The following is a 14,810-nucleotide window of genomic DNA, read 5'->3' as shown; positions in this document are numbered from 1 at the left end:
GGCTGAGCATGAGCCAGCAGTGTGCCCAGGCAGCCAAGAAGGCCAACACCATCCTGGCCTGCATCAGGAATAGTGTGGTGAGCCGGACCAGGGAAGTAATCATCCCCCTGTACTCGGCACTGGTGAGGCCTCACCTCGAGTACTGTGTTCGGTTTTGGGCCCCTCACTACAAGAAGGACATTGAGGTGTTGGAGCGTGTCCAGAGAAGGGCTACAAAGCTGGTGAAGGGTCTGGAGGACAAACCTTATGAGGAACGACTGAGGGATCTGGGGTTGTTTAGCCTGGAGAAGAGGAGGCTGAGGGGAGACCTTATCACCCTCTACAACTACCTGAAAGGAGGTTTTAGAGAGATGGGAGCTGACCTCTTCTCCCTGGCGACAAGTGATAGGACAAGAGGAAATGGGTTCAAGTTATGTCAGGGCAGGTTTAGATTAGATGTTAGGAAGCATTTTTTCACTGAAAGGGTTATTAAACATTGGAATAAGCTGCCCAGAGAGGTGGTGGATTCACCATCCCTGGAGGTGTTTAAGAAAAGGGTAGATGAGTTGCTTAGGGACATGGTTTAGGAGTGGTGGTGTTTTTATCAGGGTAGGTTAATGGTTGGACTTGATGATCTTAAAGGTCCCTTCCAACCTCACTGATTCTATGATTCTATGATAGCTGTTACCTCCTATAGATTGCACAGGCACTCCTCCCATTTCCATGGATTGAACAGACACCGAGCTCCCAGATCCTTATTACTCTATGGAGCTGATGTATTCAGCAATGATTAACTCTGGCACTGCTGGTGTGTCACAAACATCCCTTGTTGCATGTTGCCCTGGCCTTGAACGCTTAGGCACCAGCACCTGGCATGGCTGGCTCCGCTCCAGGGGGCAGTGCCTCACCACACCATCGGGCACCATCACCCAACGCTCTGTTGGGGGCGGGAAGGGGCTGTGAGGGCCAACGGGGGGGCGCAGACAGGGCTGTTCTGTGGGGAAGGAGCCAGGCTGCCACAGTAAGCCTCTGGCAGCAGCAGGGCAGAAGTGGCCAGCTCTGGTCTGTGCCAGGTTTGCAGAGCCCAATCCACCCTCAGGGGCTGGTGGGTGCCTTGGAGGGTCTGAGGTACTCTCACCCTGTCCCTGATGGTGACAGGGCAGGCCCTGGACTGCCAGCTGCAAGGCAGAGCAGGTCTGGGGCACCGCAGCACCATGGGCTGAGCGAGGGTGATCCACACAGTGGCCAAGCCAGAGCTGGCGCAACAGGAGCACAGTGCAGAGACTGGCATGTCAGAATGTTTATTAATAAAAAAAGTCACAATAACTTACTCCCTTTGTCACACAAAGGGCTCGGTATAAAGAGCTCTGGCCTCCTAAGGTAACACAAGTAAGGGATAGGTGGGTACTTTTCTCTTGTCCTCCAAAACTGTGGCCTTCTCCTGTCCCCAAGGGGAAGCGCAGCCAGCACAGGAGCTACTGGCAACATGGGGCCGGGCACAGGAGCAGCCATGTGCCCCTGCCTGCAGCTGCTCCGTGGGCAGCACAGACCAACACAGGGTGCAAATGCAGAGTATATGGAGACCACAGGTATGGGATGCCAGAGGGTGTGCAAGCTGCAGTGGAGGAGGAGGAGGAGGAGGAGAGGGAAGTGGCTGCTTCTTCCCATAGTGCTGAGGGGTCTGTGGAGCACAAAAAGTGAAGCAGCAGGACAGCGGCTGCTTGCAGGCAGGGGGACGTGGGGCTGGCTGGAAGCAGCCCTGCCTGCCTGGCTGCTGCCTCACACAAGGTCTAGCCTGGCAGGGGCAGGAGGCCAGCTGTGGCTACTTGTCACACTCCAGATCCTGGGCTCCCTCAGCACCCTGGTAGTGCATCTCACAGAACTCCTGAATGCGGCTGCAGGCCTCCAAGATCATCTCCTCGGGCACGGTGATCACCACACGGAAGAAGTTTGGGTACTCAAAGCACTGAAATGAGAAAGGATGAAGCTGTCAGATTACCTGGGGTAGGGGTGTAGTTTCAGAGCTCTGCCCTGGGGCGATGTGCCCTGTCAGTGAGTGAAAATGGCTGGTGTAGGGCAGGCTGGAGGACCGCAGGGCTGGGGTCTTGCTCCCTTAGACTGTTTTTTTTTGGTTCCAAGCAAATGTCCCATCTCCATTTGTGTAGGCATGATGCTGTGAGGGTGACTGGCCAAAGGACACTGTACGGACTACGCAGGACCTAGGGAATGGGCTGGAAGGAGCTAGGGAAGGAGAGAGCTGGACAGTATCCAGGGCTCCATCCGTATTCAGTGCTGGAGGTGGAAGGAGGTGGGCACAGATGTTCTCAGCCTGTAGTCTGTCCCAGACAGACTCTACAGAGCGGGGAACTGGAAACAGGGCAAAGGAAGGAACACGGGTGGTAGCAGTCCTGGGCCTCTGAGGGAGCGGCTTCAGCAAGGTGGTGTGGTGGTACATAGGGTTCAGGGATACAGCTCTGCCAACCTGAGAAATACAGAGCAAGCCTGGAGCTGGGAAGATCCTGGGAGCCTGACTGAGGGCTGCTAGTGAGTCAGAGACTGACAGTCCTCATCCCTACACACTGCACGTGGAGCTAACAGCCAGCACATACACACCATTACACATGATGGACACTTCACACACAGCTCCCAACCTGTCCCCAGAGCTCAGGGCTGCAAACCCCTGTTGCTTCTTTCCCCAAGCTTTGGCCCACAGCTCCTGGGGCTCTCAGTGTTAGGCTTACCGTGGCTGGCAAGCAGAACACAGACTGCTCCGAGATGAGTCGCTCGGTGAACTCCACATCATTTTCAAACTCAGGAAAATGCTCCATCTCAATCTCAACCTGCAGCAGAGGGATATAATGTGGCAACCAAGGGCACCAAAACTATCTGCAGTGTCCCTGCTTACCCACATGGGCCAACAATTTCCCAGCCAAGTGCAGCTGTCTGCCCTCAATTTTTGCTCATGATTTGGGCTGACTGGAATGTAAGAAACAAACATATAAATAAAAATTAGGGATTCTTTAAGAAGTACTCACTAACTGCCTAAAGATGGAATTTGAGTTTAGGAAAACTTTAGTAAAAAATCTGATGGCAAACATATAGTAACCAATTAGAAGTGAAAAGGAATAAATAGGATATTGAAAGAGAGCTTGGGAGAAAATGCTAGTCAATATGTGTTAATAATTCTGTCATGCAAGAAATCCATATGGTAAGAAAAAGACTAATGTTTTTGTTTAAAAAAAAAAAAGATGCAAGGTCTAGAATATCATTAAAAAAAAAAAATCCTTGTAGGATGATACAATTGGTAAAATGACATGGAAATGCTGAAATATTCAATAAGTATTTCTGTTCTGTGTTTGGAAAGAAGGAGGCTGTCCCTTTATCACATAAGGACATATCCTGGCCATTTATTTATAACCAAAGATTATGTTAAACATCTTGTGAAAATATACTTAAACAAACCAGCTGAGAGATAATTTGCATGCAGAAGTTTGGAAAGAGCTAGTAGAAGAAAAGTTTCACCAGATTATTTTATTTGATATAAATATTCAGATACTGCAGAAATACAATAGGTGTGAAAGAATCTTAAAGCCGTGCCTCTACACAAAGAGCATAAGCAGAATGACCTGTGTAACTCAGGGTAAGGTTGGAAGCAGGGTCAACTGATAAAGACTTATCTATAGAACACGAGTGAGACTGGACCCAGAACTGGAGAATACTGCAATATCACATTTTTAAAAGCTGATGAAAAACTGGAGACACTGAGATGCACACAAAGAAATTAAAAGACTTAAATGTCTCAATTGCACTTGTTGAGATGAAAAAGGAAATTTCACCACATCATAAAAAGTTCCAAAAAACCAGGTATGGAAAAAGGCAGTAAAATAGGCAACAGCACAGGCAGAAGACAGACATGCTAGTAGGAAGCAGGCTACATCTTCAACAGGAGGTATGATAATCTGACTTGTGGTGTAGGGACTTCTCATTACCAGCAGGCTTCACAGCCAGGTAAAACATTGTCTCCTAAAGTTCAAGTCATTGAGTTCTGTGCAGGAGCCAGTGGGTGAAATGGACAAGCCTCTGCTATGTGAGAAGTGCACAACCTATCCTGGCCTTCTAAAGTGACCAAGGGATGCATCCATCACACAGGGCAATGTGAAAATGCGTGGTAATGGAGACCTGGTGCCAAGCACCATTCTGAAACCATTGACAAGCACTGGCAAGGAGACCTAGTGTGAGTGTTGATGATTTGGACATGGCACGTCACTTCTCGCTTACCATGAGGTACATGGCTCCGGCGGGACGGACAGGCTGGAGGCCAGGGATAGCTGATAAGGCAGCATAACAAAGGTCAGCATTGGACTGAAAAGCAGAAAGGAGAAATTTCAAAACAGGAGAAATTCCAGGAAGCAGCTCAGCAAATGGTAGCCAAGCTCTGGACCAGAACTATGAACAGGTTTGCCCACTGCAAATAAGGGGACAACAAATGCAAACAGCATGGGTGATCATGGCCTTGAGGACAGCGGGTATGACTGAGCTGAGCTCAGCAAATCAGTGCCAAACATCCCATCCCCTGGGTCACCAGCTCCAGCTCCAGGTCTGGGCTGCCTGAAACTTATCAAAGCAAATATTTCTGTCCCAGTTGCCATGTCTCCTGCTGGAATTGGATTTGTTGGGCTCTCCTAGACACAGGCAGAACTGCACCTTGAAGCAGGGATGATGAGCTAGAGAGATAGGTCTCCCTCCAAACAATCCATGAACAAACTGTGCTGACCCGTTACAGCCTGTTTACCTTGAGGATGCTGAGGGTGTTGTGGTAGAACTCAGGGGGTGTTCGGTGCAAGATACGTTCCAGTGCTCCTTGGACAATTGTACAGGGTCCTAGGATCCTTTGACTCAGTCTTAAAAGGCCATCCCTGATCTGAAAAAAATACGGTGATATTTGTGGCTCAGACTGTGCTTCCCTGAAGGAAAGGGACAGCTCCAAGGCCTACTCTGTATTTCTACAGCTGTCCTCCCCCCTTCTCAGTGAGCATGGAGAGTACTAAAGAACATTCTGTTGACTATATGCCACGTATTTGCAGACTATTTACAGTGTCATTCTCTGTTCTTCAGTTGCAGATTGTAATGTAATGTCAACAGAGACAACCTTTGGAGCTTCCCAATCTGACTCAAACCACACTGGAATATAGCTAATACAAATAAAGCCAGAGCTGTCCCAAATACCGCTTTGCATTTCCCTTAGGTTTAGGCCCACAATCTACACTTTCAAAGTCAGGTAGGGACAAACAACATTAGCTCTTCTGCTCACTCAGTTGGTCCTGTCTTCTTCCTCTGCAGAATGCCTTCTAGGTGGAAAGGTCACTGCAGTAGATGGTTGTTTTTGTAACATGGCTAAACAAATGGCCAGATAAAGCACTGTACTGCTTTGTACTTACTTTTAAGAGAAACCATATAAAAGCATATAGAGACCACACATGGACTCCACATGCTGGATAAGCCATGCAATACCTTCAGTGCACACTGGAGCTATCTGAGAAGAGAAAGAATTAGAAGCACACAAAAAGGACAAGGCATATGGGAAGGAGCAGCAGAGACAAGTGTGTTACAGTGTATATGTGGGTAGAAGGCCATGTATGGAAGCAGATGGAGTAAGGAAGGGACACGAAAAGCCTATAGGTGCAGAAAAGCATGTAAGCAATTGGGTGACACCCATGTGAGAGCAAAAAAGCAGTACATGCCTGTATCAGTCAAAGCCCTGGTGATCCACATACTGAAGCCACTGCAGGTCTGTTGCCGTGACAGTGACACTCAGCAGTTCTCACCTCATTACCAAAGATGTCTCTCCTGTCATGAATTAGGATCCAGCCCATCCGCCAGCCAGGGACTAGCCACCGCTTTGCCAAGCCACCACAGGACAAGATTGGCACATTGGTGCTGAGGGTTGCAATGGGTTCATACTTGCAGTCAGCAAACACCTGTGACAGGAGGCTGTGTTAGGGCTGTCTCCACCTCTTATTGTGAGAGCTGTGGGGCTGTGCATGAGGCACAACAAGAAGGGAGGCAGGGAAGTGATGGGAAATGGATGGTGAAAGCTCCCAGCTTCAGGGTATGAACATGGTAAGTGTGTTCCCATGAAAGTGAGCCGTTTGGGAAGAGGAAAGGAGCTGGACGTGAGAGGTGTCCCCAGGACTGCACACCAGAAGACTGGGAGCTCCAGGCATGGACCCAGCCACAGTGCAGAGGAGTGGAGCTGTCGCTCACCTCTGGAGACCTGGCTGCCATGGCAAACTGGACAGTGTATCAGAAAGGACAGGCAGCATGGGGATGCAAAGGACTGCAACTGACACTCACCATGTCTCCATAGATCTCGTCAGCAAGGATGGGCACGCACTGTCTTGATGCCACTGTGGGAGAGAGGGAAATCAGCCCAGCCACCCTGCATCCTCCACGGGAGCAGACCGGCCCTTTGCTGCAGGGCTTGGTGGGGCTCTGAGGGAAGCTCTGTCCCAGGGCAGAGGGTCCCTATCTTCCTCCTACAGACTGTTCATTTGGAGAGCTCAAGCACTGGAGATCCCTGCCCTGGCTGAGCCTAGTTCTGCTCTCACCTGTGGTGGCAGGCAGCACAGCCCTCCCACTGACAGGCCAGGGCTCCCTGTGAACACTCTCCCTCTGCAGAGCCAGAGCGGAGAAACAAGCGGTCCATGCCACACAGAGAGTTTGAGGAAGAGCAAGACACACGCTTTGCATGTTCTTGCCCAGGTAAGGCAACACCTTCACACTGAGCAAGCCCTGCTTCCTGAGGCACGAGGAGAGAAGCAAAGCCCTGGCCCACGGTGCTGCAGTGATTGAGGCACGGGCAATGTGGGCAGACACTAGACTGGCTCACCTGCCAGGATCTTCTGGAGGTGGCTCTTGCTGAACACAGAGCCACAGGGGTTGGATGGGTTGTTCACAATGAGGCAAGCTGTCTTCTCATCCACCAGAGACTCCAAGTGCTCCAAATCAATTTCCCAGCCCTTCTCTGGCTAGTGAAGTGAAGAGAAGGGGAAGTAACAGCTGAGGAACTGGACTTGCCACACAGGATGAGGTGTGACAGTGCCCAGGATTGCTCAGGTCATCTTCACCCACTTCCCAGACAAGGCCAGGGTATTTCAGAGAGGCAGGAACGTCAGGGCTGCCCCTTCCAGTCCTGCCACCACTTACCAGGAGATTGTAGAGTTTGACCTCAATCCCCATAGACAATGCCAGAGTCTTGTAGAGGGAGAAACCGGGCCGTGGCACCAGGATGTTCTGGCCTGGGTTGGCCAGCACTGCCAAGGCAAGCTCTATGGCCTGGCTGCAGCCACTTGTTAAGATGACGTCCTGCAAAGAGCACACAGGAGTCAGCGGGAAGCACAGCCACTCTGAAGTGCCCCAGCCACATGGGAGTGACATAATGCCCAGGCTCTGCCAGGTAAGAGCTTCTCAGCCAAAAAGACAAGTCCAGAGCCTGACTAAAAGCTGGAAACCTCCAACAGCTGGAAAGCTCAGCCTCCTCTGGAGGAGGGTGGAGGAAAAAGGCTCAGGACAGGGCATGAGAGCAGCAGGAGGTGGCTGTGGGGCAAGGCCATGGGTTAGCCTTCAGTCCCACGGCTGGGCAGGGTCCCCATGCCGTATGGTCAAGGCATGAGCAGCAGCGCCCTGCCTGCACACCACGGGAGTGCCCCAGCTGGGCACCAGTACCTGGGCCTCCAGTGGTGCCTCTGGGCAGTTGTAGTATGCGGCCACGGCTTCCCGGCAGGACTGGTAGCCTAGGGAAAGAGAAGCCAAACATGGAAGGGAGGTTTTTACAGATCATTTCCTTTTTCCTGCCAGTACAAGGCTCACAGCTGCCACCCAGACAGGGGACACCATCCCAAGGTGGCAGACTGTCCTGCCTCAGGCCAAGCACCATGCAGCCCCGAGGCTGGGCCAGGCAGGCAAAGAGCAGTGAACATGGCCTTCACTGCTCAGTGATGACCCAGGGGCAGCCCTCCCTGTCACCACGTGGAGTGTGCTGTGAGGCAGGCGTGATCTATGCTCTCTGCATGCTTTTTGTACTAACTGCAAACAAGGCTCATGTTGTCTGTGAGGTCAGGGAGCCCAAGGGGACTCCTGGTCAAGGCAGATGAGAAAGGAACTTGCCTGCAACCCATGGCAGGGAGACACAGTCCTGAGCCCTTCTGGGTGCCTGAAACCCTCCCTGCTCTAATGGCTGGGGGAGCAAACAGCTGCTGCAGGAGGCTCTGGGCCTCGAACAGATCATGCAGGGAAGGGCACTCGGGGGCATCTGGGGGATACACATGCTTGTGTTCTCATGGGACTATTAGTGAGGGCAGCTGCAGGGCACTACTGGAAAGACAGCCATGGGCTCCATATACCTGCTGGCACATGCCTTCATCTTACTCTCACAGGAAGAGCTTTCTCAACTTACCAACAGATGGAGCATAACCATTGTAACGTCCTGAGTCCAAAACCTCCTTCACAGCCCGTGTGACCTCATCATTTGTGGGAAGGTTTCCAAAGACCGTCGGGTCTCCTTTTCGAAGATTGAAAAAATAGTAAAGTTCTTACTGATCTGTGACAGGCACAGAGCTTTGTGCTTCAGTGCCCTGCAGTGCCAGCCACTCAGTTGACCCCTTGCCCAGAGGATTCAACCACAACACTATGCTCACCTAAGGACAAGGAGATCATAGCTTTCTTTGGGTTAGGCTCCACCTTCATGCTGTCTACGATGGCTCGGACAGGATTGAAGGTCTTCTTTGACATTTCAGAAGCCCTGACAGCCCATCTTGGCTTCCTGCCCTTCACCTTCCCCAGCGATATGCTGTTCCCATTGGTCTTGAGATGAACATCCAGCATAGGGGCATGATCTCCATGGCCATTCACTTGGATCAGGTACGAATCCATCCTGAGAGCTGTCAGTGTGAAGTGGATTTCCTGGGCTTAATTAACGCATGCCACAAAAGGGATCTGCCCATTTAGGGACACAGTCTATGACTCTCTGAAAGCTGTAGACCCTACCTACTGCCTGTGGACCACTCAGTCAGCAGCAGCAAGCAGGGCTGTATTCAGGGCCAGGATGAAGTGAAACTCCACACATAAGTGAGAGCACAACGCAGTGGGAAAGGTAAAGGCACCTCTCTGTGCTAGCTGCACCACTGCCTGGCATGGACTTGCTGTGCTGAGGAGGAGCAGGTACCGCTAAAGCCAGTGGCCAAGAATTAGCAGCATGTTGTAGTCACTGCTTGACTGCAGATTCAATGTTCCACTGACAGAAGGGCCAGGTCACCCTCTTCCTTCCCCCCCGAGCTATCAACTTGCACACCTCAAGCTGCAACCACAAGGATCAGCCCACAATATGTGTTCACATCCAGAACGTCCCTCCAGTCTGTAGACAGAAATGCAGTACTGTTTAAATCAAATCTCAGATGCCAAAAAGGTGGTTCTGGTTCAATGTTATCGGGGTGCGCTGGGATGTGGCAGGGTATAAGTTACGGACATTTGCCTCTGTCAGCAGAGCAACAGGGAAAAACAGCCCAGCCCAGAGACCCTAGATCAAAACCAGTGCTTAGAAAATGGAGCAAGACCTGTACGGCCAAGAGGGCAATCAGGCGGGTGGCACTGCCCCAAGCAAAGGGCCTGTAGTCCTGCCCGAGGCTGGGTAACAAGCAAGGCACAGCAGAGGAACAGCTGCCTTCTAGGCCCTAAAATGCACAGAAGGTGACTTCCCCACCCCAGCATGTATACCCAGAGTACAAGCCAGACCCAGCCCGCAAAAGCCTTACTTATGAACTGCTGCTGACTCGGGGCTTTCCACCTGCAGAAGGTTAGGGACAAGGCACAGGGTAGGCAGAGACCTCCTGAGCCACTCAGCCCATTCTTGCTGATACTGGCACACTATTTTGTAATTCTGCCATAAACAGCAATTCAGTGAACAGTAGCCCTTTCCTGATGGTAGTTCCTTAGCCCCATGCTCACAGACACTCACAACACAGCTACCCCTTCCTTGCTGCAGAGATGGAGCTGGAGGGGCTGTAGTGCTGCCAGCTTCAGGCAGGATTGGCCACGTGAACGAATTTCTCACTGCTTCAGTGAAGTTTGCACCTAGAGATGCCCCACGCTGCCACAGTTACTCTGCCCGCAGTGCCTCATTAGCCTGTTTATAGCAACTCAGGCTGATCTAACAGGGCCACAAAGCAAGACTTCAGCTTCTCTGCTGCTAATACCTGCTGAGTCTCCTTTCTACCAGAAGAAAGGCAGCTGAAGAAACATGCAGCAGGGCTGCAGAAAACTAAACAGAGAAATGAGCCGTATATCTCAGTCCAACAGCAGGGCTGAGTCCCAAATGCACGGTGCAGAGTCTATCCCAGCAGAGTCTTCACACCACCCTGCAGCATGGTTCTCATGCAAAGGGGAGTTGCAGACACAGGCACAATGGATGCCTTCAATGTAGGCAGCCAGGGAAGATCTCCCTCCTTCTCCCCCTGAAAGAAGCAACGTACCAGAGCATAGTACTTTACCTTCTACAGCACAGAGAGGGAGACACCAACAAGCTTGGGGGTTGAGTCCGTACTTTTCATCCAGGACAAATCCCCGTGAGAGGAAATTCCTGCGAATTCTTGCCCATGAAATAAGCCCCAAAACTGGGCGTTGGGACTGAATCGTTTTGCCATTGGCTCACAGAGAGGGTGGGGACCCTGGTGGTGCTCTTCCCACCCAAAAACCGCCCTCTCCTCCCCATTGCAACTGTGGTCACTTCAAACACCTGGAACATGCCTGCACATTAACCCCTTCTGGGGGCAGCCTACAGAGGGTCATCGCTTGACTTCCTGGAGGCCCTGGGCTGCCACCCTGTTGCACCACTTCCCTCACTCCTCAAAGACTGCGGGGAGAAAATCTGCACAGAGTCCAGGTATTCCAGCCCTAACACCTTGTAATGCACTAAGAGTGGATTGATTGACCCCAAATTGTGCAGAAAGTGTCAGTCTGTCCTGACCTCCAAGGCTCTAGGCTCCCAACGCACCAGCTGAGAAAGGATAGTTTGTGGCATCATTACAACCAGGAGACATCTTCCTCCATAGGCTGAAGAGAGGCAGGCACTTCCCTAGCCAGTGTCTTGGAGGCACCAGGACCTGAAGGGTTAAAGGAAGCTCAAGTTGCCGTGGGTTCGGGTTTTTTTTTTCTTTTTCTTTTTTTTTTTTTTGTTGTTGCAAGGCCCAAGCAAACTCATAATTTTGGCAGCTAATAAAAATGATGCAATTCTTCCCTCTCTGATGGTACCGCAAAGCACAGATGACACCATTCCCAGAAGGCCCTTTTTCGCTAAGTGATGTGAAATCTGTGCCCTCCTGTCCCTTGCCTCCTGCAGGCCTGGGGTAAATAAGAGGCATCTGCACCCTCCCTGCCTTCGAAGGGCTGCTCCAAGTCTTCCCTTACTGCCTTGGCAGCAAATGGCCAGAGATCAAAAGGATGAGAGGGGTCCTGCTAATCTTCCTGCAAACAGACTGCTGACACCGTCATTGCAGAGGCCAGCCATCACTGTGATTTTTGCCTGTTTACACCCACTCCTGCACAGGAGGAGGAAGGACCCCTTTCGCTCAACCCATGCTCACCACACCACCAGCAATAAGGCTGCACATCCCCAGGTGCCAGCAGCAGCCCCTTCCCTCAGCGTTGGGGCTGGGGTGACGCTGGTCAGGAGTCACGACCACAGTTGACCACAGTGCTGCAGTGGGCACTGCTAAGGCCACAGTGGGGGTCAGGGACTTGGGGCTGGAGGCAGGTTGGGAGATGGCGGGGTGCAGCCAGGGTCCCCAGCCCCAGACTGGCTGGCAAGCATCCCACAGCAGCAATCCCCTGGGGGCTTCAGACAAGGAATGGTACCTTTCAAAAACACTTCACAGAAGCGTCTTGTATTGAAGCTGCTTGGACTCTCTTCTGCTGAGAGCTGCGCAGTTCCAGGCTATTTTCTCTCTTCTTTTTACTGAAGCCTGACATGAGCAACGTTCAGAAGTTCATGCAGGCCCTCTCCAAGCACCTATGGGTTATTTTCTCACTTCCCCCAGCTGGCCCCATTTCTTGCCATGCTGCAGCCCCGCCAGGGGCTGAAATGTTGGCATTGGGAGGCCTCAAGGACGATGTGTTCTGCCTAGCAACCACCCCGAGTCTGACGCAACCGGAGCTCTACCTGTAATACTGCACACAGCAGTGGGGTTCAGGGGAGGGCATGGTGGAAGCCTGCTGCCAAGAGGGGAAAAAATGTGGCTCTGGAGAAATAGGTAGACTCAGTTACATAAGGCTGAGAACCTGGCCAGAAGCAGGGGGAGGACAGTGGTGTTCAACGGGGTCAGTGGGTTTCTCCTGCTATTACTATGCCTCTCTCCTCTCTCTGCATGACTCCAGTCCTTCTCTGGATGCTCTGACATGGGGTCTGCACCCCCCACCACCTTGTGGCGCACAGAGCCTCCGAGGGCTGAAACACGAGCACACACACATAGCTCAGCACTTCATATTCTACAAATATGGCCAACCCACCCCTTGTACAGTGTGGTGAAAGAGGTGGCCATATCCTGCAGGATGCTTTTCTGCCAGAAGGTAGCTGGCTGTCATGACTGTCAGGACCTCTGTACCCCACTAACCATGACAAGCCTCCCCCCTGCAGTTTGTTCTTCTGTCTCAGCAGCTCTCCCCCACAGGTACCTTGTGACATATCTCTTTAGCTCCCTCTTTCTTGCGTAGCTTGAGCAACTGATATTTGTCTCTTCCCAGTGGAAGGAGAAACTGGTGATAGGTTCAGTGTTTTTTTGGTACTGCCTTACTCTGGTTGCAGGACTGCCCAGAGTCCCCTTTCTGTGAACAGAGTCCAAGCCAGCAAGAGCAGGCAGTTCCCTTTTCCAGGACCAGGCACAGTTACAAAGCAGGACAGACGAACGGCTGCTGGAGCGGAGCACAGGCTCAAGCATCACTGCACTGACAAACCTGTGTCTCTGCCAGGCTGCAGGCAGGACATGCACCAGTAGTTTTGCCCGTGTGCCCTGCACCCCTGTTCAGGGTGCAGAGCTCCAGGGGCAGACACCCAACTGGTACTCTGAACAAAAACCCACCGGGGTCAATAACAAATCACTTTACCAGTTGCCTCCTGACACTTTGCTTTTATTTTCAGCAATTTCTGTCTGCTCCTTTCTGACACTGGCACAGCCCCAACCAGTTCAGGGCTGGTATTCGCAAATATCTGTGTAGCCTAATCTCCATTTGGTCTCTGCATTTCCAGTTGACTCAGCTTTTAACAACCAAATATGTGATTTTTCCTTTTTCTTTCTTTTGCCTTTTTTTTAATCAATTTATTGTCAATCTCCCATTTAGATGAGCAAACAGCCATGAAGCTTCCCTGGCTCTCATGAATCTTGTGACTGTTTATCAGATTCCCACATCTTTATAACACTGCAGTAGGTTTTCTGAAATGCAAGGGACAAACCTTGTCTGTTACATGCCAGGTCGCGTGGTCACTCTGAAAATGCTCATATTCACAGTAAAATCTGCCTTGCGGTGTGGATAGGGCTGCTGTGCCAAACTTACATATATCTGCGTGAGTCTCTGATCAAACCACAATGGTGGTTGTGCCTCCCGCAATCTTAATTGCCCAGCATTCACCTGAAATGGAGCATTATCTCTTTGCATAATCAGAGCAGAAAATCAGCTTAAAAAGAAAACACTCCAGCTAGATTCTACAAAGCTGTGCAAACATTATGTTTAAGAGCCAGAAAGATGGCACAATCCATACAGAGTGACTCAAAGCCAGTAACCAAGTGACTCAAAACTATACAGTAGCTACTTCATCTATCTGCCTGCACTTAGGATCAATTTTGATTTGATCTCAGAAATAAAACTTTGAAGGACATTAAAAGGAAAATTTCACAGTCTAGCGAAAGATGCCTCATTTTGGAAAAGCAGCCTGCGTACAGCAAGTGATTTGCCGGCTGCTCTTGCCGCCTGTGTGAGCTGGGCTTTGGAAAGGGCAGCACTGGCATCTGGGGCCCCGCTGATCGCCGTACTTCTTTGGAAAGCGGAGCAAGGTGGCTCACACCGCACAGGAATGCCAGGCGTTGCGGTAGGGACAGTGACACCCTGGTTAGCCTCCTGGTAGGGCTCTCTTCTCCAGACCCTGGGCCAGGCTGAAAACAGCTGCGTTAATCCACCTGCCTTAACGAGCGCTGTCTCCTACAACTGCAATTTCCCTCTGTCAGGGAAACTAGGGAACGTAAAAACCAAATGCTTTCATGACCATGGCATCTCGTGGGCCTCCCACAACAGCAGTGTCCGCAAATGCAGTGCTGCAACCTGGTACCCGCTGTGCCGGGCAGTCCAGCTGGCTCTCCCCAGCCACGGACCACTGCAGCGCTGAGGAGGGCAAGGAGTCCAGCAGCTCTGAGGGCCCTCGCACGCTCAGCCTGGGCACTACATCCCCTGCGAGCATGCTGAGAGACAGAGTGCACTCCAGGTTCCTGGACAATTGGAAGCACTGGTGGGCTACGGGCCACAACAAAAGACTTGCAAGCCCTGTTACAGGTGCTGAGACGAACGCCCCACAAAGTGTGAGCTTTAGTGGTTCCTGGGTCCAGGCCCAGTGAAGAGAAACACTTTGTCCATCCTTGTGTTTTGCTTCCATGCCGGTAAACATTATGTAAGTGCACACCCTGTGTTTGAGATATGACTTCAGAGACTTGAGCTGTTGCATGCGTTGTTGTGGCAGCTGCCCCTTTGATGGCCTTGAAGCCGCAGGGACAGTGACCAGCCAATGGGGATGGGAT

The 14,810-nt window shown here is 51.5% G+C and overlaps 1 protein-coding gene across 1 annotated transcript; it reads right to left on the bottom strand.

Annotated features, from left to right (window-relative positions):
* Positions 1–1,264: 1,264 nt before the first annotated feature.
* Positions 1,265–8,918, bottom strand: TAT (tyrosine aminotransferase). The gene is made up of 11 exons (XM_082489293.1): positions 8,676–8,918; positions 8,435–8,539; positions 7,705–7,772; positions 7,186–7,344; positions 6,869–7,007; positions 6,334–6,386; positions 5,805–5,957; positions 4,772–4,900; positions 4,258–4,341; positions 2,721–2,819; positions 1,265–1,945 (listed from the first exon to the last, which is right to left on the bottom strand). The coding sequence occupies exons 1-11, from the start codon at positions 8,908–8,910 to the stop codon at positions 1,802–1,804; spliced, it is 1,368 nt and encodes a 455-aa protein (XP_082345419.1). The 5' UTR covers positions 8,911–8,918; the 3' UTR covers positions 1,265–1,801.
* Between the last annotated feature and the right edge of the window lie 5,892 nt (positions 8,919–14,810).

This window comes from Vanellus vanellus (genome assembly GCF_965231255.1).
Source record: "Vanellus vanellus genome assembly, chromosome: 12".
In the NCBI taxonomy this organism is placed as follows: Eukaryota; Metazoa; Chordata; class Aves; order Charadriiformes; family Charadriidae; genus Vanellus; species Vanellus vanellus.
The sequence above is the reverse complement of the archived record's forward strand: the minus strand, read 5'-3'. Positions and strand labels throughout refer to the sequence as shown.

Bases quoted from the DNA above. Each gene is read 5' to 3' on its own strand.
- TAT (XM_082489293.1), bottom strand. From the start codon at position 8,910: ATGGATTCGTACCTGATCCAAGTGAATGGCCATGGAGATCATGCCCCT. The intron at 4,342-4,771 runs GTAAACAGGCTG...TCTGCTTTTCAG, and splicing joins ACACCCTCAGCATCCTCAAG to TCCAATGCTGACCTTTGTTA. The intron at 2,820-4,257 runs GTAAGCGAGAAG...CCTCTGCTGCAG, and splicing joins CCGGAGCCATGTACCTCATG to GTTGAGATTGAGATGGAGCA.